Source organism: Chinchilla lanigera, unplaced genomic scaffold, assembly GCF_000276665.1.
Source record: "Chinchilla lanigera isolate Chin_1 unplaced genomic scaffold, ChiLan1.0 scaffold00200, whole genome shotgun sequence".
In the NCBI taxonomy this organism is placed as follows: domain Eukaryota; kingdom Metazoa; phylum Chordata; class Mammalia; order Rodentia; family Chinchillidae; genus Chinchilla; species Chinchilla lanigera.
In genome coordinates, this window is record NW_004955601.1 from 431,602 (window position 1) to 452,932 (window position 21,331).

The 21,331-nt window shown below is 34.9% G+C and overlaps 1 protein-coding gene across 4 annotated transcripts in view; it reads right to left on the reverse strand.

The window, feature by feature from the left end:
* The window catches only part of Rpgr (retinitis pigmentosa GTPase regulator), a 54,500-nt gene that overhangs the window by 32,830 nt on the left and 339 nt on the right, over window positions 1-21,331 (reverse strand). For all 4 annotated transcript variants that reach the window (XM_013510074.1, XM_005414820.2, XM_013510073.1 and 1 more), the window contains exons 2-9: window positions 18,322-18,447; window positions 17,686-17,778; window positions 16,098-16,160; window positions 14,738-14,896; window positions 13,211-13,360; window positions 9,680-9,838; window positions 4,651-4,806; window positions 909-1,033 (exon numbers count right to left, since the gene is read on the reverse strand). In XM_013510074.1, coding sequence (XP_013365528.1) covers window positions 909-1,033; window positions 4,651-4,806; window positions 9,680-9,838; window positions 13,211-13,360; window positions 14,738-14,896; window positions 16,098-16,160; window positions 17,686-17,778; window positions 18,322-18,447 — 1,031 coding nt within the window. The remainder of the gene's footprint in view (window positions 1-908; window positions 1,034-4,650; window positions 4,807-9,679; window positions 9,839-13,210; window positions 13,361-14,737; window positions 14,897-16,097; window positions 16,161-17,685; window positions 17,779-18,321; window positions 18,448-21,331) is intronic.

Here is a 21,331-nt window from a genome sequence, read left to right on the forward strand (position 1 = left end):
GTACATGGTGAGATATTTGTTCTAGACTCAATTTCTGCATGTGGCAAGCCAATTTTCTCAGCACCATTTTTTAAAGAGGTTATCTTTTCTCCAGTGTATGTTTTAGCCCCTTTGTCAAACATCAGACCACTTCATGTTTCTGCATCTTCTGTTCTATTCCACTGATCCACATGTCTGTTTTTGTGCCAATACCATACTGTGTTTTATCACTGTAGCTTTGTAATATAACTTCAAGTCTGGGATTGCGGTGCCTCCTGCTTTGCAGTTGTTGCCCAGAATCACTTTTGCTACTCTGGGTCTCTTTTAGTTCTATAAAAATTTTATGATTGCTTACTCTAGATCTGTGAGGGATGCTGTTGGTATTTTGATGAGGATCACATTAAATGTATTTATCAGTTTTGGAAATGGCCATTTTGACTACATTGGTTCTGCCCATCCAGGAACAGGGGATACTGTTCCATTTTCTGATGTCTTCTTCAATCTTCTTTTTTAGAATACCATAATTTTCATTTCACTTCCTTGGTTAGGTTAATTCCTAAGTATTTAATTTTGCTTGTTGCTATTGTAAAAGGTATTGTTTTCTTAATTTGATTCTCATTGAGTTCATTATCTAGGCAATTAATTTTTTTTAAAGTTTATAAGCATGGCAAAGTCTGGCTTTCAAAAAACATGAGAATGCAGACGAGTTAAGATGTGGCAAAAAAGGAATATATTAAAAGAGTAAAGTTAAGAAAGAAACAGACTTTTATTGCAACATAATGTCTGACATGTGGCTCTTAGATAATTAGTTAAATTGATGATACATACCCATGATACTCTTTCAGACAAACATATAAACTTATTTCCTATAATATGCTGACTTAAAATAGAAATATGGAAATATAAAAATGAAAATGTGATACCCTTACCAATTGAACTGTAAATCTCAAGAATTCAGAACACACAATGGGAAAGAATTGATTTGCAAAATTCTCTAGTCCAAGTCCTAACTTTCCATGCCGGCCATCTCCAAAAGTATACATAAGGCCTATATCTAAAATGCAAAAAAAGGAGAGAATTATAAAAGTATTACTTGTATCCCTGTATTTGCAAATCAAAAATAAATTAATTTACACTGCTATTATTAATTTTCCCATTAAATTGTATATAGAATTCACTCTGATCCATTGATTAACACTATCGTCTCTATGGTCTTACATATAACAGTAGGCAATACATATTCTGAGAATAATTTTCTAAAACCTGGCAGTAGCAATACAACACAGGATCTTATGATATACATATTATCAAAGGGACACAGATCCTCATATTCTGACCACCCATCACAATACAATCTATTTTCTTCTTTTCTCAAGTGATTGATGGATCAGAGTTTCTCCAAGTTAGCCTTCTTACATTTGTATCTAGATGTACCCCCCAAGCCTCATGTGATCATAGGTGAGAAGTTTCAATGGTAGCTGGATTAGGGTGTGTAAACATGGATTAAGGGTGTGAATAACGGAAGCCCTGCTCTAGGTATGGGTGGCACAAATCAATAGGCTTGTAGTCTGGATAGAATATAAAGGGACAGAAAGAAGGCAGGCTTGCTACTCACTGCCTCCTATTTGCCATATCATGAATGGTTTCTCCACTGTGATGCCCTTCTGCCCAGCCACCCTGCCTTTTAACCAGCTGACTAAGAACTGAAACCTCTACAAACTCTGAGCTGAAATAAAACTTTCCTCCTTTAACTTTGTGTGTCAGGTATTTTGTCTCAGCAGTGAGAAAAGCAACTAGCACTACTGATATTTGGGACTGCATAATTCTTGCTTGTGTTGGGTCTATTTTATTCCCTGTAGAATATTTACCACTATCCTTGGCATGGCATTCACTACATGCCAGTAGATATTTACCAACTTCCTTCCCTACTGGCATTCACTACACGCCAGTAGAACAATACCCCCTTCCCTGCAGCTGTGATGATCAAAAAACATCTCCAGACTTCACAGGCATCTCCTAGGGGAACAAAAGTATCACTTATAGAAAACTACTGAGTTGGGCTGGGGATTTAGCTCAGCAGCACAGCACCTGCCTGGCAAGCGCGAGGTCATGAGTTTGATTCCTGGTACCAGAAAAAGACCAAAAAAAAAGAAAAAAAGAAAAAAGAAAACCACTGAGTTAGACCAATTAGTCTCTTTCACTAATTTAGCTCCTGGGCTACAGAATACTGCCTAAGGAAGTGCCATAAGCCAACCAACCATGCCAAACTGATGACGATGATGAATAATCTTGTCACTTCTTTCCAGTTAGCCCTTTTGCCCACTACCATAGCAGCTATTCTGACTCCTCACTCCTTTTATAAGCCCCTCCCAGCTTCTCAAGTTAGGTTAAGAGCCATGGACACAGAAACAATGGATGCCAATATGGGCATAGAGGAGAGGGATTTCCCTCTAGTCTGGGGATCAGGGTAGGTTTTCAAACTGAAACCTAAAAGATGAATAGGGTTTAGTTATAAGAGTCAGCAGTACATACACAGAAGGTCTCTGAGTCAACAGAAAACATGGCTAAGGCAAGAAGCTCAAAGTCAATTAATGAGCCTAGAGCATTAAAGGGAGAGTACTATGAGGTGAGTTGAACACCTAAGACAGAAGCAAACAACAGAAGGGTACATTATTTTAATTATGGATTTCTGAACTCCATATTTATAGCAGTAAGAAACCAGATGAATGGTTTTTAAATTGAGAAATGATTAGATCACATTGAAGGATTTCTGCCTCGAGAAAGCAAAGTGACTGCATACTCAGAAAATCCACAACAATTAATTAAAAAAATAATTTGGTACAGTGAGAAGTTATAACTTAATTTACAAAAACAGTGATAGAGCAGGGGATATACCTCAGCGGCACAAGCATCTGCCTTTCAAGTGCAAGGTCCTAAGCTCGGTTCCCGGTACCAAATTAAAAAAAAAACCAAAGTGGTAACCAATATTTAGACTCTTTAGTGTCTTACAATTTTCACTGTTAGATATTTACTTCCTCCCTTTGTATATACTCTTTATCACTTTTCTCCCTTGGATTTATTCATTCAAAAATACTTTCTAAGGTCTGCTTTTCTAATTTGGTTTATGTTTGTCTGAAAAATGAACTCTGATCCAAGATGCCTGATTGCATTTCCGATCCCAGAGAGCTTTTTCAAACATGAACCACTGGCTATAACAAAAACTGCCAGGATCTTACAGATAACTTACTACATATCGCTCATCAGACTTAAATGAAAAAACATCCTGAAGAGGTACCCCCTAGGAGGGCACATGATATAAAAAGCCATAGTTAATGTTCAGTGATTTGGGCTGTTCATTAGGAGGAAAGGTACTATGAAAATTTAAGTAATCTATTTGAATGCCAGATAATACACAAAAACTACATACTACCGTATTTATTATCAATGGCAATTTAAAGCAGATGAGAAAAGGCAGTAAGACAAAGAAATCGAGGCTAGGATTCCACAGTGAAGGGTACATACCAACACCTCTCAGGAGACAAGTGAACGAGTAATACTTCTTCATATTCTACATAGTGCTACTTCATTCTACATAACAAGAACACTAATACTTGACAGAGAGGAGGCTGTCCCTTCTGAAGGGTTCTGTTGTTCTGAGGGAAAAAAGGAACTGTGTACCTCGCTTGTGCTTGCTGATTCCCACTTTCTCTAACTAGATAACATTATATGAGCTCCCTTTTAGGAGGAGCTTTTTTTAGACAGAATGAAAAAGTAGAAATGCAAGAGTTTGGATTATTTCAATGTACTAGATGATATCTGACTTTTTGATGTTTTAGATAAAAATAGGGAAATTAGAGGCCCTTTTATTTAAAAAGCATTTATATCTGTGCAGTATATCAATCATCTACAGGCAAGTTACTGAAACATTTTAAGAAAGAATTTTCTTGAGTCCTACAATATTAGCAGCATCTAGTTTTTGAAGCTGAGAAGAAAGCCCAAAGGAACATTTCCCTGGATAAAGAAGTCACAGAGTGGGTGGTATATTCACTTAGTGGCCTTTGAGGTGTCTCTTACTATGGAAAGAGAAGGAAAACGTCAATGCTTATAACATCTCCTGGTGGCAAAAGCATCGTAATTTATTCAGCCTGAATGTAGCTCTTTCAGATTAAAACAGAAAGAATACTGTAACATAAATTCTTTCTTGTGATTTTTCCCTCTGGTTTGAGTGAAGTTAAAAACCTTCATACTGATAACAATGTCAAGAGGATTCTAGCTTTCTACTGAAATATAATCTTTTTTCTTCTGACATCAGTGTCCTATTTTGAGGTTCTAAATCTTTGGATGGCTTACCTTTGTTTGGTGTGGGGGATTGAACCCAAGGCTTCACCTATATACTAAGTACACATTTTGCCACTGAGCGATTTATCTCCAGCCCCCACACTTATTTTAAATTGATTTGAAATTGATTTTATAGCTTTATACTTTGGAATACTAACCAAACAATTGCATTTTTCTCAGTAAATAATTCCTTTATTTAGATACATTCCTTTATTTAGATACATAATAATAATAAATAATAAATAATTCCTTTATTTAGATACATCCATTTAATATATTATTTTGTAATGCAATATACCCAGCACTATCAATATAAAAAAATCTCATCCATACCTGTTATCAATGCTGTGTGATTTTCTCCACAGGAAATATAAGTTATTTTCTGATGCTTAATTTGTTCAATGACTTTGGGTTCTGATGTTTCAAAAATAAAAGTGCCAAGGCCTAGCTGACCAAATTGCCCAAGCCCAAAGGTATACACAGCTTTCTCTGAAAGGGACAAATACAAGAAAAGGATTGGATGGAAGCAGACACTGCCACTACCATATCTAAAAAAGTTGTGATCGCTTTTATGATGAAAGATAACTGCATCTAAAATAAACACCCATATAAGAGTTATAATAGTAAAGTACAAATTTTTCAATGATGTAAGAAAAATGAAACGGCACATAACTATAAAAATTATACCGGGGTCAGATCATAGCTTTCATATGTAACCAAGGAAAGAATTGCTACATATAAACAACAAATATGATACAAGATATTATATCAGGAAACTCCCTGAAGTGTCCTTATAATTAAAGTGTCCTTTGTGACATGAGCTCAAAAAGCATCAAGTTTCATTAGCTAATTCCTTTCATTGTCATAAATAAAAAAGTGAACAGTGTCTTCTACAAAAAAAATTCTTACTTTTAAAAGTAGCTTGATCTACTTTATAAAATACAACTTCAGAAAAAAATGTGCATGAAATTAACTGTTATGATAGATATACTTCATTGATTCACAAGTAAAATTCATTTACTAGGAAATGCAATACTAAAGAAAGGAAGGGAAAAGCATTCCCCTACATTAATATTTTTGAGATAATTCCAAAAAACCCCCAATAAATATTAGCTCATATATTTTCTATAATGGAAAAGCACAAAAACAGGATATATGAGTGGTGACAAAAGAGTTCTTTTATATATAATTTCCCTGGTTAATGTGTTAGAGAGCAATGTTGACTTTCTCCTTAATTCAGTGCATGTATTTTCTCCTACTACAGAAGAAAGAGCAAGGCTTTCACGTTAAGCCTAGAACCTAAAACTACATTATTACTAGCTGTAGCAAGTAGACAACTTACTTAGACTCTCTGATGTTGCGATCCCTATCTAATGAGAATACAAGAGAAAACATTCAGGCAGATTTGAAAACAGTTGTAAAAAACATTTCCTCTGAAAAGTAGTTACATAATCAATTCATGTAATCCTGACAATGGCAGTACATACCTGTCTATTGTCTATCATATCTAATAAGAATGCTTGCTTTATAAAGATGTTACTTCTTAAGGAAAATATGCTATACGAAGAATATGAAGCCATGGTGAGATAACAACAAAATATCAAAATACCATATTGTATGGTATTTTGTATTACATATAATAATGTAATTATCACATGGTAATTTAATATCAAAATACCATATCTTAATAATTACATCACATATTTCTAGTTCTAAATGTTCAGTTTTAATAGTAGAATGTTGAGTAAGTTAAATTACCTACCTGTAGGTGACCAACATATTTCTTGGACTGAAATGAATTTATTTAGGCAGCCTGGATCATATTGCAAAAGTTTTGTAATATGATAGTTTTGTTAGATTCACGTCTTGGATGATTAGTCACAGCATTTTATTTTTTAAAATAACCTGAAACTTTTACCTAAGGACATTATATATATGAAATAGTACAATTTTTAGCTATATCTGTGACATTTAGCAATGTAATTTAATGTAATATAAAATGCTACATTAGGAAAAGATCTGTTTAGTTGGCTTTGGATGAATATTACTGTAATTTCATGGAATATATTTGATTTTTAGGACTAACTAATGTATTACCCTGTAGTAAACTCAAGTTTGTTTAAACATAATCTGCACAAATTAAGATACATTATCATTTGCTTTGGGACTCAGATATCATTGTACACCCCATCTTATAAACAGCCTTCCACATCTTTGGTAACTGCTGTGGACAAGAGCACATCCAAGGTTACATCTGCCACTCTGCCTCACATAGTATGTCCCATGTACCCATATGGTCTTTGTCCCACAACAAATGATTGTTCCCTGCTTCTAAGGAAAAACTATAATCACACAGTCCCTACAATCAGTAGTTGTTATTTTTTAATGAATCTTGGTCACATGCCAATTGTATGTTTTAAATAAATTTATCAGCAATGAACTAATTTAAATTATCTTTAAAATAATATAAAATGAATGTTACCCAAATAGATTTTAAGATCAGAGTTTTAGACGTATGAATAAGCAAACCTGGAGGAGTGATCCACAGAATCATCTAATCTAAATCTTATCCTTTAGAAAAAGGAATAATCTAAAAAAGATAATTAGCTATTTTTTCTTAAATGTCTCAGGAAATATTCCATAACTGTCTTATTATCCAATTTAGTACTTAGCCAAAGTGATGATCAATACACTCTTTATGTCCATTTATTACATACTATTAAATATTTAATATTTCTATCTATACTATGTTCTGCAACACAGGTTCCTCAACAAGGGTGGCTCAGAATAAATCTTTCACAGGTCCATGGATTAATGTGAAAGACCACACAGCAGTGAAATTTTTCATGCAGATAAATTCATACAATTTAATCAGGTATCTTTTATTATATAATTAAGAGCTTTTTATTTGTGTTTTCAAAATGTCCCTTATTTTACATGATAATGGAAATAGTCATTTTTTTCAATGCCTGTATTTAGGCAAAAGCTAGTCAGAAGTTGGTAGCCACTTTTTTCTCATGTTTTAAATTCAAAAATTAGATTCTTCAAGTAAAAAAATATTCTTCAATGTTTACAAGGTTATTTATGAATTACACAAATTTTCAATTGTTTTTTCTGGATTACAAGCTTTTCTCCTATATTCTCTCATTCAATGTTTGCCGCTACAACTGGGCAGACAGGAAATCCAAGGCTCTTTTTTTATATTCTAGAGTGGAAACCTTAGCAGTAGACAGCAACTGCTCCAGGTCTGTCAAAAGCTGCACCTCATAATTACAGAGAGAGACAGAAAGAGAGAGAGAGAGACAGAGAGAGAGAGAGAGGGACAGGGAGAGGGACAGGGAGATGGACAGGGAGAGGGACAGGGAGAGAGGGAGAGAGGGAGAGAGGGAGAGAAGGAAAGAGGGAGAGAGGGAGAGAGGGAGATGGAGAGGGAGAAAGGGAGAAAGGGAGGAAGAAAGAGACAGAGAGAGACACAGAGAGAGACAGAGAGATAGAGAGAAACAGGAAAAGAAAGACGGGGGAGCAAGCAAACAAGCAAAAACCAAACTTTACTGATGTGAGATCCCCAAATCTGCAAAAATTTAGAGAAAAGCAATTTCAAGAAACATGATTTTTAACCTCAAAAAAGTGTGAAATCTAAATGTACTTAATATTGCAAACAAAATCACACTTTAAATACATTTTAAATTTTAAGTAAAATGAAAGATTTCATGGATTATGTCCTTGTTAACTTATATAAAAATATTTTAAAATGTTTGATTTTGTATTATTAAATAACCAACAACTGTGTCAGAATAATATTGAATCACCTAGTAAGCTAACTCTACAATCCTTATACAAACTAGATAAAACACTTAATGCATAAATAAGTAGTATTTCTGCCAATACAACAAATTTTCATAAAATCTCAAAAATATTTATTCTAGACTAAATCTTTATAAATTATCTGAGAGGGCTGGGATATGGCTCAGCAGTACAAGCACCTGCCTGGCAAGCACAAGATCCTGAGTTTGATTTCTGGTACCACAACAAAATATAAATGATCTGAAACTTCATTCTATCAGCATGAATTCAAAATAAATCTAAACCTTACATTTATTTTCTTCTTCTAAATTTAAAGTACAGGCTTTGAAAAAATAATCCCTAACTTAGAAAAATATCCACCTAGAAGTTGTAATTCAGGGAAAACAAAGCTTAATAAACATAACAGGGATTAGAGAAAGAAGTAGAGAAAAAGCAATGCAAGAAAGGAAAATCTAAAGGTAAAATATTCATTCATCTTACAACACTGATTAGAGAATTGAATACACAAAACTTGCCTAAAACACTTCGAACTTTGGGTTACTGAAGATTAAGTAGCGACGAGAAACTGTTATATTTTCTTTTTGATCAAAAAATAAAATAATTTACTATATAATTGCATCAGCACTATACTAGTAATCTAAAATAAAGTGAAAGCTAAACAAATTTGGGAACATCAATTTAATAAAAATATTATCAAGCAGTGAGTATACTTGAACATATTGCCTTGAATTCTAGCAGGTGACTTGTCAGGCCAAATGTGAAATTCAGAAGTCAAAAATGACACTACTATCAATATTCTAAATTTCTTAGCATATGTAATTTAAAACCTTACCACTTTTTAATGCATTACTATTAGCAAAAGGTAAAATCACCAAGAAATCTCCAAGATATACACTGTGAATCTCACAAAGAATTATAAATGGCATGTAGAAAACAGCATGAATAAGAAGCTTCTCCAAAAGAAGGCATTTCAGAAAATAATGTCAATTTCCAATAAATATGGAATACATATGTACATGAAAAAAGTTTAACATTGAAAATGAGCTAAAAACAATATCACCTACTGCTGCTGAAAGTGTTAAACTTATGAAAATTCCATTATGTTACAAGAACCATAACTCAAGATTCATTTCAAGAAGATTCATTGTTTGCACTTAAAAATTCTTCCGTAGGAAGAATATATATATATATATATATATATATATATATTAGGAACAAAAGGTGGGTATCTTAATGGAAAGACATGCAAGCCCAGCTTCCACGAGGGATCTCAAAGACTCAAAGTCACAGACCCTAAGAATGAAGCAGTGGTTGCCAGGAGCTAGTGGTGGCAGAAGATGCTGTATGACATACACAAAAGTATCAGTTACACAAGAAAGGTTTGAGAGATCTGCTTTAGAACATCATTTCTATAAATAATACCGCATTACACACTTAAAATGTTTCAAAATTAGGTCTTATTTTAAATGTTTTTCTCACAACAATAAAAAATCATTTTTTTAAAATGTCACTAACCACCACAAAAAGCAAGGAACAGAGCAGCAGGCTTCACACATACCTGTGAGAACTGCAGTGTGATCTCCACCACAAGCCACTTGCAACACTTTCTCAGGAATTCCCGCTACCAGCTGAGGGGTTCTGTGATTGATCAGCAGCTCTTTAGGAAGACCTAATTTCCCACTCTCAGCTTCTCCAAATGTGTACAGTTCACCATCCACTATTGAAAGAAAGATAAACTGACTGATGAACATATAAGTATGAATTACATACTGGGATTTTCTTGTACGTGTTTTCATGCTCAATAAACATTTAGACAATGACAACTTAATAAATTTGATCATTCTTGAGATATTTTTCTCTATGGAAAGGTTTACTTACCATTTCTGCCTTTGTTATATTTTCTCTTCCTCATGATTATTTTACTTCAACAATCTTTGCAAAGAATTCATGACAATCATTACTGGTAAACAACTCAACAATCACTTTCATTCTTTCACAAAATACACCAAAGCCTATCCTATATCCACTTTAAAATAAGGCAAAAGAAGTATATACTCGGCTCCCATAAAGACATTTGTCTTTCTTACTATGAGATCCCAAAAACCTAGCAGTGTCTAGCTGAAGCATTAACAAATATTCAATGAAAAAATGAGTGCTTCCTATGGAAGTTGTTTTAGAAAACTCACTTATTCATGAAATATATATTTGAGTGAGTCTTCAGATAGCAGATTTTACTCAGATAAATGGTACTTCCTCCAGATTCTCTTACTAAGGAGGTCTGACAATCACTAGCTTGTCCACAGTGACAATACTGATTTTCTTCTATATCCCACATATCACACTACATTATGACTGCAAGCTTCTTGAAATCAGGAACTTATCCATTTCTATAATACTGTCACTTACTGAGTCAATCACTGTGCCTGGGAAATGGGATAAAAGTGTCTATGTCATAGGGTGGTTGTTTCATAGGAACAAATAAATTAATGCTTCATTCGTACCTAGAACACAGTCAGTGCCCAGTTATTACTTGCTACCACATCTCTGTGTATGTGTAAAAAAACTGTGTGCCAATATAAGCTGCTCAGGCCTGTAAAATCTCAAGATTGGGATCCAAATTTTGGTCTTGCAACTCAGTTTCAGCACCACCTTGGATAAAGCTGTGTGTCCTAATCCTCCCACCATATATGGACTTAGAGACATCATCACCTGCCTCACAAAGTGGTTGTGAGATTAAGCAGACTATAGTGGAACTTAAAAATGCTTTGTAGGGCCTGGGATGCAGCTCAGTGGCACAGCACCTGCCTGGCAACTGTGAGGCCTTGAGTTCAATTCCCAGTACAAAAAATACTTTGTAGATATCAAAACTTTATATATCTTGGAGTTAGAAGATTGTAAACTACAGATTAGTACTATATTTTAATCAACTTGGTATATGAGAAACACCCTTGATGAACTTTATGTGGTAAGCTGCTGAAACATTCTCACAGTGTCAAGTTTTTAAAGTAAAATGTTTACCTATCAAAGGTTAGGAAAGATATTTCCTGTAGCCATGCAGTAAGACCCTCTTTAAAGAGGAAGGAAAATGCTTTTAATCCATATGAGGTGTTCCATTTAATTCCAAATTCTGTCTTATTTACACACAAAATACAATAACTATCATGAACAAAGAAACAGATCATTTAATCTTATGTATTTAGTGTCACTTCACCTGAATCTATTAATTTTCATCGTATTTGGATTCTTCAGATGCCTGGCTCTGATTTCTACCTTTTCCAAGATTCTAACCTTCATCACTCTGACAGGTTTTTGAAGACTGCTCCACACATCTCTGCCCCCAGTTCCAAAAAGCTCAACTCATTTATTTGTACCCTCCAATGGTGCTATACCTAATTGCCTCTTATTGTATGAATCACTGATTGAGATGCTCAGACCCAACCATTAATGTGTCAAATGAAGACACCAGAATCAAGGACAATACTGAAAAACTCTATATATTTTACTTCTAATATTTAAAAAAGATTAAATATTTTATATAACTTAGAATGCAAACTTAAATATTCAAACATAATAGTAAATTATACATTTGCTGAAAGTCTTAAACATGACTTTCTCACTAATATGTTCTGCAGTTCCATTAAAAATTAAACTGTTCTCAGGGAGGCTGAGGCAGGAGGATTCAAACCCAGCCTAGGTAATATCAATGTAGCAAGACCCTGTCTTAAAATAAAAATAAAAAATGGGTGTGATGTAGCTCAGTGCAAAGGCCCTCAGTTTAATCTCTACTACTTCAAAAAAAAAAAAAAACTATTCTTTTTGGTCTTCCAATGCCACACAGAGAAAAAAAGATGAATTCAGTATAGTCCATTTCCAGATTTAATCTATCATGAAATCTATATTAAGCAAAAACTCTATGCTTCAGTTATTTTCATGGTGTATAAAAAGTAGCTTTAAATCATGAAAGTCATAAAATAATGGCTACCGTGAAAATTACTGATAATTTACGCCAGCTTATATACTGAATCTCCAGCAAAATATTTAGTACAAAAGTATGTGGCAGGTACACACCTGTGAATATAATGAAAAATATTAAATTGTAATTTTAAATAGGTAAATAGTATGGTATGTGAATTATATTTCAATAAAGCTTTTCGTAAAGATACACAAAAGGCCCAATGTATGCTTGTTGGTGGAGATGAATAATTCTTTTTGTTCCTTTTATGGCTAAAGCAAAATTTATTGATAAAAGTGACTCACTCCTTCCATTCATTTATTACCAGTTTGTTCAAGACATCAGGAACACAGTAGTGAACAAAACCGTACTAACAAAGTCAGGGTGGCCCAATCTTGGTATGCTGGGATACAGGGACTGGGACTGATCAATGAACACTTTGTAAACCTGATCTGTGGTATATGCAATAAACAGTAAATATGTAAAATGAAGATTTAGAGACATGTTTAATAGAGTCCACAGAACTATTTCCTCCGATACTTTTACTGTGAAGATAATCATTAATTAGATAGAAAGCTACAACTATACTTCACATTTCAAATACTTTAACTAAGACACAAAAGACTGCCAGTGGGCCCAGGAATGGGAGAAATTTAGGGATGCTGAGAAAAATCCCACCTAAGAAAACCGTATCTCATACGGAGCTCTCCTATTCCAACTAGTCTTCATCCAGTTTCCCACAAGGAAAGAATAGGGCTCAATGTATTTGAAACAATAACAGAAATTATCAGTTTGACAGAAGTATAGGCCAAAGGATAGAAATAAGTAGTTCCAAAGGAAAGTGATCCATAGGTCCTGTTTTTAATACCAAAGCAGGCTAAGAAGTTTGAGGACCAAGTTTAGATGGGCTTCTAAAATATAAATTTTAATTTTCTAACAGATCTAGCATTTGCTTAAGAAGCTGAGGTGTCTAGCAACAGAGAAACACTTTGAGGTAACACAAACCCAAATCATACCATTACATGGACAACCATGGCATTACTCCTATAGAGCTAAAGAATGTTTTATCATATTATTAATTTAGAAGTAACTTCGAAATGAGAGAGAATATTATAAACCCAAAGTGTTCTGTCTTACTTGTTATAAAAGCTGAATGATAATATCCACATGAGATCCAAGAAATTGGTTTCCCAAAGTTCACTTGATGAGGGACACACACATTAATGACATTATTTAAACCAATTTGCCCTTCAGAATTGTCACCCCACATAAAAAGTCTTCCATCCTCTATAAAAGAAACACAAGGAGAGAAAAGGTTTGAAAGGTAGCAGGGCCATTTAATTTAGAAAATCTGTGTTTTGAAAAAAAGAATACTAAGATATTTACACCAGATAGCTACTTATAAATTCAGATTCAGTTGTATAATATTACCACAATGGTGAACAAAGAATAATTTGATTGTAAATCACTTTAATTCTATCCATATTTTTATGTCAACAGAAAACCCAGGATGCCATTTTCTACAATCATCTTGTTCTACTGTAAGGTCTCTATAAACAGAAATGTTTTCCTTCCTCCAAGCAATATACCTGCCACTGAACTGAGGGACAACAGGAGTCACAATGGACACCTCCAAGCCAGAAAAGTAAGCACTATGGAAATTGTTTCAAAAGAAAAACATTATTTCACTACTGCATTTTTTCTTATAATTTAGATCTAAAAATTCAGACTCTAGCTTCTGAGAATAAGATACAGTAACACATACAGTATCTCAAAAACATGTTAATTTAATGTTCTTTCTGTTAAGCTGCAGTAGTAGGTAAAGTAAGATGAAGATTTTATAAAGGAATTGTCAATAACTATCTACTTCTTTCAATTTTAAAAAATGTTAATCTTTTTGAAGTTATTTAATTATAAGGCAAATAAAATGATAACTGAAAAGAACTGAAAGAATATTGAAAACCTAACTATATTTGATGAAATGAAGAGACAGAGCTTCACATGCTACTGTGACTTTGCTGATGTCCAGAGAAACACTGGATGTTTACACAGCTTCCTGCTTGGGACAAACCAGCAACTTCGGCAAGACCAAAGTGACCATGGCGCCAATATTTTAAAAAAATGTTCTCCTGCATGCTTTTGACAAGAAAAGTAAAGGGATACAAGGACCATTACAAGCTATATAGTTTTTGCCTTTTTTATGTTAAAGATAAAAAAAAACAAAATAACAATGAAGACAAAAATAATACAAAACAATAAAAATGATACAGGATTTCAAAACAAGATGATAGGAATTAACAATGGTTGTTATATTACCATATTGTTATTTTCAACAAAGTTGCTCAGTTACCAGATTACAACATACGCAACTTTGATCAAAGCTGCAACTAACTCTCAGAACATGCAATGAAGATATTATTTAAGAACATCTAAAGGAGTAGATGTGCAGCAGAGGTTAGAATTTATTTACCAATACTTCCCCAAATGTATATTTGTATCTCACTTTATTTTAAATAAAGTTATTTCAATTTATATTTTAAACGTCTTCTCAAAGCACAAAGTCAATGAAAGAAAACTAAACAGCAATTCTATCTTGAGTTGAGTTGGTATATTCTGGTATGAAGGAAAGCATGTGTCCCAGATTAAAATGAAAACAAGTCTCACCAGATAGTGCAGCTGAAGTATTAGATCCAGCAGAGAGCTGTTTAATGTTATGCTGGGATGTAAAAAAGCTAATACGATGAAAAGTGTTTCTCTCTTCAGTGTCACCAAGTCCCAACTGCCCTTCATTATTTCCTCCAGCTGCATACACATTGCCTACTGCTGTATACGGAAAAGAAACATTAATATCCTATAGTCATCCTCTTTATGAAGTAAGTCACTATATACCATCTTTCCTCTATTAACAGTGAAAAAAAAGTGTGAAGAAAGGCAGAGAAGGAGGAGGAGCCAAGGAGAGAAAACAATTTGAAGATGGAAGCTGCTGGGACAGGTGGAGTAGGGAGTGCAAACGAGGACTTCTCAGGAATTAGGGACTACTAACTACTCAGCAGCATTTGTTGAAAATATGATCCTTTTCTCCAATGAATTGCTTTAGCATCTTTGTCAAATATCAGACATGTATGTGTGAATCCATTTCTAGACTCTATCCTGTTTCATTAATCTTTGTTTATCTTTTGTCAATACCACTCTGCCTTAATTATTGTAGCTTTACAGGTCTTGAAATTGGGTACTACCAGTCTCCCCATGTCATTCTTTCTCAAAACTGTTTTAGCTACTGTGTCCTCAGATTTTCCATATAAATTTTAGAACTACTTTATGAACTTCTACCACATACAGCCTGTTTGGATTTTGATTGGAATTGAGAGGACTCATAGCCTTTTGAAGGGCTTCCAGTCAGTGTCAGAAAAAAGAAAAGAGCAATAGTGGTAATCAGTATGAAAGACTTGATGGTAAACATTAACACTAGTTAAGAAGCATGAAGTCTAAAATTGTTACATGTAGGGTAATAAAATTAAGTACAAAAATATATCTGTAAGCATACATCTAAAATTTTCAGTTATGTAGTTTTAAACTGTCAAAATGCAAGTCAAATATTTAATGTACTGGGCAAATAAACACTTTTATTTTTGCTTTGTAGTATAAAGGTACATGTTACTAAGTCAAATGTATGTAATATGAAAGTGCTTCATCATTGTGGACAGGACAGGTATAATAAAGATATTATAAATGTTAAATTGAAAAATAACAAAGAAAAAGAGTACAAGTAACCAGCCCTTGAGATTTGCCCACAGGTAAAGAGATGCTATCTCCAGATATAACCTAAGAAAAGTTTTTCTTCACTCATTTAAGATTTATCTACATATTTACATAGGCAAATATGTATACTAAATATTTACTTTTTAAAAACCCTAATCTAACTATTGCCAAGGTACCATTTCTACTAACTTTACAAAGCCACAGATGTTACTGAATAAGACCTCAGTTTTCAATGTTAGGCAGGTCATATAGGTTGAAACTATACCTGTTAAAACTAGGGTGTGATTCCTTCCACAGGCAGCAAGTTGCACTTTTTCAGGTTTAAGAGCTAAAATTAAAATAATATGACAATTAAAGTATCTTATAAATATGAAAATAATAAATAATCCCAGTCAAATTGTAATTAAGTTATAGAACTGAGCTTCATTTATTATGGTGCTGGTAATTAAACTCAGGGCTTTGAACATCTAAGCTTGAACTGTACCAGTAAGCTACACTCCAACCCAAAACGGAGGCTTGTCTGACTCCAGAGTTGATGTTCTTAACTACTACACCAGAGGTTATCAGGACTATGCTTCATAATAACCAGTGAAGTTTTGGAAAGGGTGTCAGTGAGTGTCGGATAGGAGATCCTTTAGCTAACCTGCCACCACCATTATCAAGCTTACCATCTACCACACTCAATGAAAAATTTTAAGTCCAACATTCATAGGCATACACCTATGCTAAAGTTGTTCATTTATTCATCTACATATTCAAAAAAGTATTTCCTAAGGGAAATATTCTAGATAGCACCTGGGATAGCACGTGCGCACATGACTAAAATAAGAATCCCTATTCTCGGGGCTGGGGATTTAGCTCAGCGGCAAAGCGCCTGCCTGGCAAGCACAAGGTCGTGAGTTCGGTTCCCGGTACCGGAAAAAAAACAAAAAAAAAAAAACCAAAAAAAAAAAAAAAAGAATCCCTATTCTCAAGGATCTCATAGTATAGACTATCGTGTTAAACAGATATTTGAGAATAACAACCATAATCACCATGAGTACCCCCAAATATTTGGCAGTCAGTGCTCAACAAACGCATTTTGGCCCTGTGGAATACCTCAAAAGTTCTATAACAACACCTGTAGTTAGGATCGATGATGAACTCACACTGAAATTTTAAGCTGAAATTTAAAATTTGGTCAGAAAAATAACATACAGTGTTGTTGTCATATCCCAAGGCATTTACACAGCCTTCAAATTTAGTTGATGTTGGGTTGTTTAGCTGATGTAGGCTATACCCAAAGGATCTGCACTTCACAGTGAGAAAGTTTTGAAGGGTATTATACATCCCAAATATTCTGGAACAGACCTGCTTTCAAATATTTTGTCCTGTTACTCTTACACATGAGTACTAATCGATCCCTAGTCTTGATGTTTGTTCTGTTCATCTACTTACTATATACTTCCGGACAAAGTATGTTTTATAAAACCAGAAACTACATATAACTATGATATAAATGAGATAGATCTCAAATTCGAGCATATTATAAAGTCTCTTTTCAATATACGCAATAACAGTAATACTTATTTAAGTGGCTTTACAAATAGGCAAAAGAAGATATTCAAATGCAATACTGTGGCATCAATACTTCCTTTGTGGTTCCTAAGATTAAAGTCAAGGTGACTTTTTTATATTCTATCATATAAAAGAAGGTCTGAATTTCATATAAAGTTAAATGCTACCAATACCCAAGTAAATTTTACCAAAAGAGTAAAGATTTTATTATTTACCACATTAAACTATACAATCAGCACAAAAGTACTTTATAAAGTTTGTTAAGTATTTAAAGTGGTAAAGAAAGGACCCCAAACCTTTGACACACGTTGGCTTCTTGACAGCTGCTCTTGATCCTAATCCTAGCTGACCCCAGTTGTTGCTGCCAAACATGTAAAGTTTATTATTTCCTAATGGGAAGGAAGAATAACAAAGTGAAGCATTCATCACATAAATACTACAAGATAGTCGTCATAATGCAATAAAAAAGCTATTTTTTAAAGGGATTCCTTAGGGGCTGGGGATTTAGCTCAGTGGCAAAGCGCCTGCCTGGCAAGCGCAAGGTCGTGAGTTCGGTTCCCGGTACCAGAGAAAAACCAAAAAATAAAATAAAATAAAATAAAAATAAAGTGATTCCTTTACACTGAAACAACAGACACTTTTGCTTGTCTGACTACATATGGCCAGATTCTACAAGGTATACAGAGTTTCAAAGACTATATAACAACAATTTTTTATACTGAAATAGATTTATTCCAAAAAAGCTGTACATATAGAAAATTATACTTAAATATACTAAGGTAAATTAAGATTGAAGAACTTCTTGAATCGATTTGTGAAAAATTCTCTAGTATCATAAAAGAAACTATCCTCAACATACACATAAAACATAGCACATTTATAAGATTTAAGATTCTCTATTATTGTCCTCATTTAGGATTATAAATACTAACCAGTAACAACAGCAGTATGTTCATCTCCACATGAAAGATACATAGGTATGTCATTCTTAAACCAGAATTTGCTAGGCATATTTTCAGCAAATTTGGTCTTCCCAAATGTAAACACAGCACCTGAATCTGCAAATATAAGACAGCTCCTATTACAATGCTATTATTAAATTACCTTCTCAGCAATTTAGCCTTGCAAATCCCTGATGTCATAACAGCTTTGCTTCTCCTTGAGCATTGTTTAAAAACACCTTCCATCGCCCACCTTAATTCAGTCTTACTCCTCAGTGCAGACTTCATTCTAGTTTGACTTACGAAATCTACTAAACTGAACATGTATTTTCCATTTGTTGGTCATCTATAACTAATAGGTCTACTGTCAGTAGGTAGATATCTGATCCCTGGAATGAGCTGGTTCAATTGGTGCCCTATTTACCCTGGTTAGCATTTCATGGTCTGGGTCCTGACTTGGGGCTCCTTTCCACATTCAGGAACCACAACAGGGCCGGGGAAATAGCTCAGCGGCACAAGCACCTGCCTGCCAAGCACAAGGTCCTGAGTTCAATTCCTAACACCAAAAAAAAAAAAAAAAAAGCAACCAGAATAATACTGACTTTCTTCATTAGCATCATCACCAGGACATCCATGGGGAGATTTATGTAAGTCAGTTTGGATTTCCTTGGTCAGTTTTTCCACCAGTGTTCTCATGTAAGGTAAGGAATATGACCCTAAATGATGAGCTATTTCTCTCTTGATTACCTTAATAAATACCTGTAAAACTAGGGGCAGGACAGAGAGAAACAAAGCATTCATGAACTACCTCTTTCATTTGCACTATGGGATGGCAGGTAGAAAAAAGACTTTAAAGGCAATGATGTATTCAAGTTATTGCTCTGCTAATAATTTGCTACGTGATCCTAAACTGGTCAGTCTGCCAAACCTTATAATTCCTCTTCCATGACTATGGTAAATATTGGATAAACATGGGGCTACACCTATCTCATAGAGCTGCTGTAAGGATTAAATGAGGGGATATATAAAACACTTAGTTCAGTACTAGCACCTCTAGCATGTTCATATCTGCTCCTGTAAATTCTCCCTCTAATACAACAGTTTGATCAATATTCTGTTCTTCTAACTATATTGTAAAGTTACTGATAGTGTACACTGTTCTCACTACCTATATTCTCTCGAACAAAATAGCCCTTTAATAAACACCAGTTATTTTTAATCCTGTTCTACTTTTACACAGCAAAGTTCCATCTTAACACACATATATGTTCATAACTGGTTTCAGGTCATCATAATGGTGAGTAGGTAGTTAAATATAATGTTCCATGTTTTTAATATTAAAGATAGGTTATCCAAGTCTTCAACACAGAAGCATTTCACCTTTCCACATATTTCTACTGAGGAGAACCAGAAATTCAGTTTAGGAATTCAGTATAAAATGAAAGAATTCTCTGAATAGAACCACTCAGGGAGGTTCCAATTCTTATCTTCCTCATGTTGTACAGTATTCCCTCTTTATAAATTCTGTAAGGTATAGAGTATTTTGTTCCCAGAAAACACCATCACAAAGTGTCACGGTTCCAGGAGATTGGAGGAGAGGTATGGTGAGATTTAATATTCTTAAACTGTGTCATTACTTGGTCTGAGTAGTACAAACTGTTTTCGTCCAGTACCATTTTGAAGATAAGAAAAACCAAACCTATATACTAGTCCTCAATAACTATTTAAGCACACACACACACACACACACACAGGAAACTAGATCTAGTTTTAGGGGAAATCCCAAGGATTATCACACATAAAGAAACTACTTGGTGACAGAAAGAAAAACACAGTGAATATAAATTGCATGTCTGTATCTGTTTTCCTGAGAAAGCACTTTGAAGATATCAATATGTAATACAATAAGCATTGTTGATTTCCTACCACTTTGTTTCTAACTCTGTATTGTCTGTACTGTTCTTTTGCTATTTTATAAAAGGTTGTCTGTTAATGTTTTCCTCCTTTTATTTTTAAAATAATAAATAAATAAATAAATAAATACTAATAATAAATATTAAGGTACAAGAGACTAGCCACTGTGGAGAACCTTTTGAGAATCACTGGGAGGCACTGCAGTTCAATTTAGTAACGGAGAGTTGGAAGGCAGGCCCTAGAACAGGCTTGGGGTTTCCCCAGAATGCATCATTTTAACTGTTTTGTCCTGGCTCCCCCAGAATCCTGATGCCCTCACTCCAAGGCAGGGTTTGATGGCTCTGTGCTGGCATCTACTGTTGACCAGCATTGTCATTTTATTTACTTTCTTGTATCTCTCACTAAACTGCGAACTCTAGGCGGCAAGACTCTAATTGGGCTTGAGTCAGGAGTATGGTAGAAAACGCAACATATACTCATAAATTATAAGTGTACAGGGCTGCTCTAACCCGGTGTGTTTGGTCGTGACACATTAGTGAGTCAGAAAATCAATTTAGCGGGTCACCGTCAGCATTTTTAACCTAATATATTATAGAAATGCTTTGAGCGCATCCCAAGTGGTGGTAACAAGTACTGCTTCGGGAACCTCTATTTCTGTATTCAAGCCCTTGTCAGAAGAAATCAAATGTATTTCAAACTGTAGAGCGGCGGGGGAAACTTTAAAAAGAAGGAAAAAACCTCGCTAAAGGCTCTTTTCTCCTGTCTCCAAGTCCCGCCTTCCATTTGCTCGCCCGCACCATCCCTGCTCAGCCCCCTTCAGTGCTCAGCTCGATACACGGCCGGGTCCCGGGCTCCGGAGCTCGCGTGAGGACGAGGCGGTTCGGCAAGTTTGTCCGGAGGAAGAAGGGCCCCTGCCTCCGGGAAAAGGGCAGAATCCCGGCCGCAGCCCCTTCGTCACCGTCTGCCGCGGGCTCCTTGCTTCTCCCCTCCGTTGGTCGCGCAGACGCGGCCCCAGCGCCGGCCTCCAGCGGGAGGCTCAGGCTCAGGCTCCCCCCGGTGCCCTAACGGGGCCGCCCCGGAGGCGGGG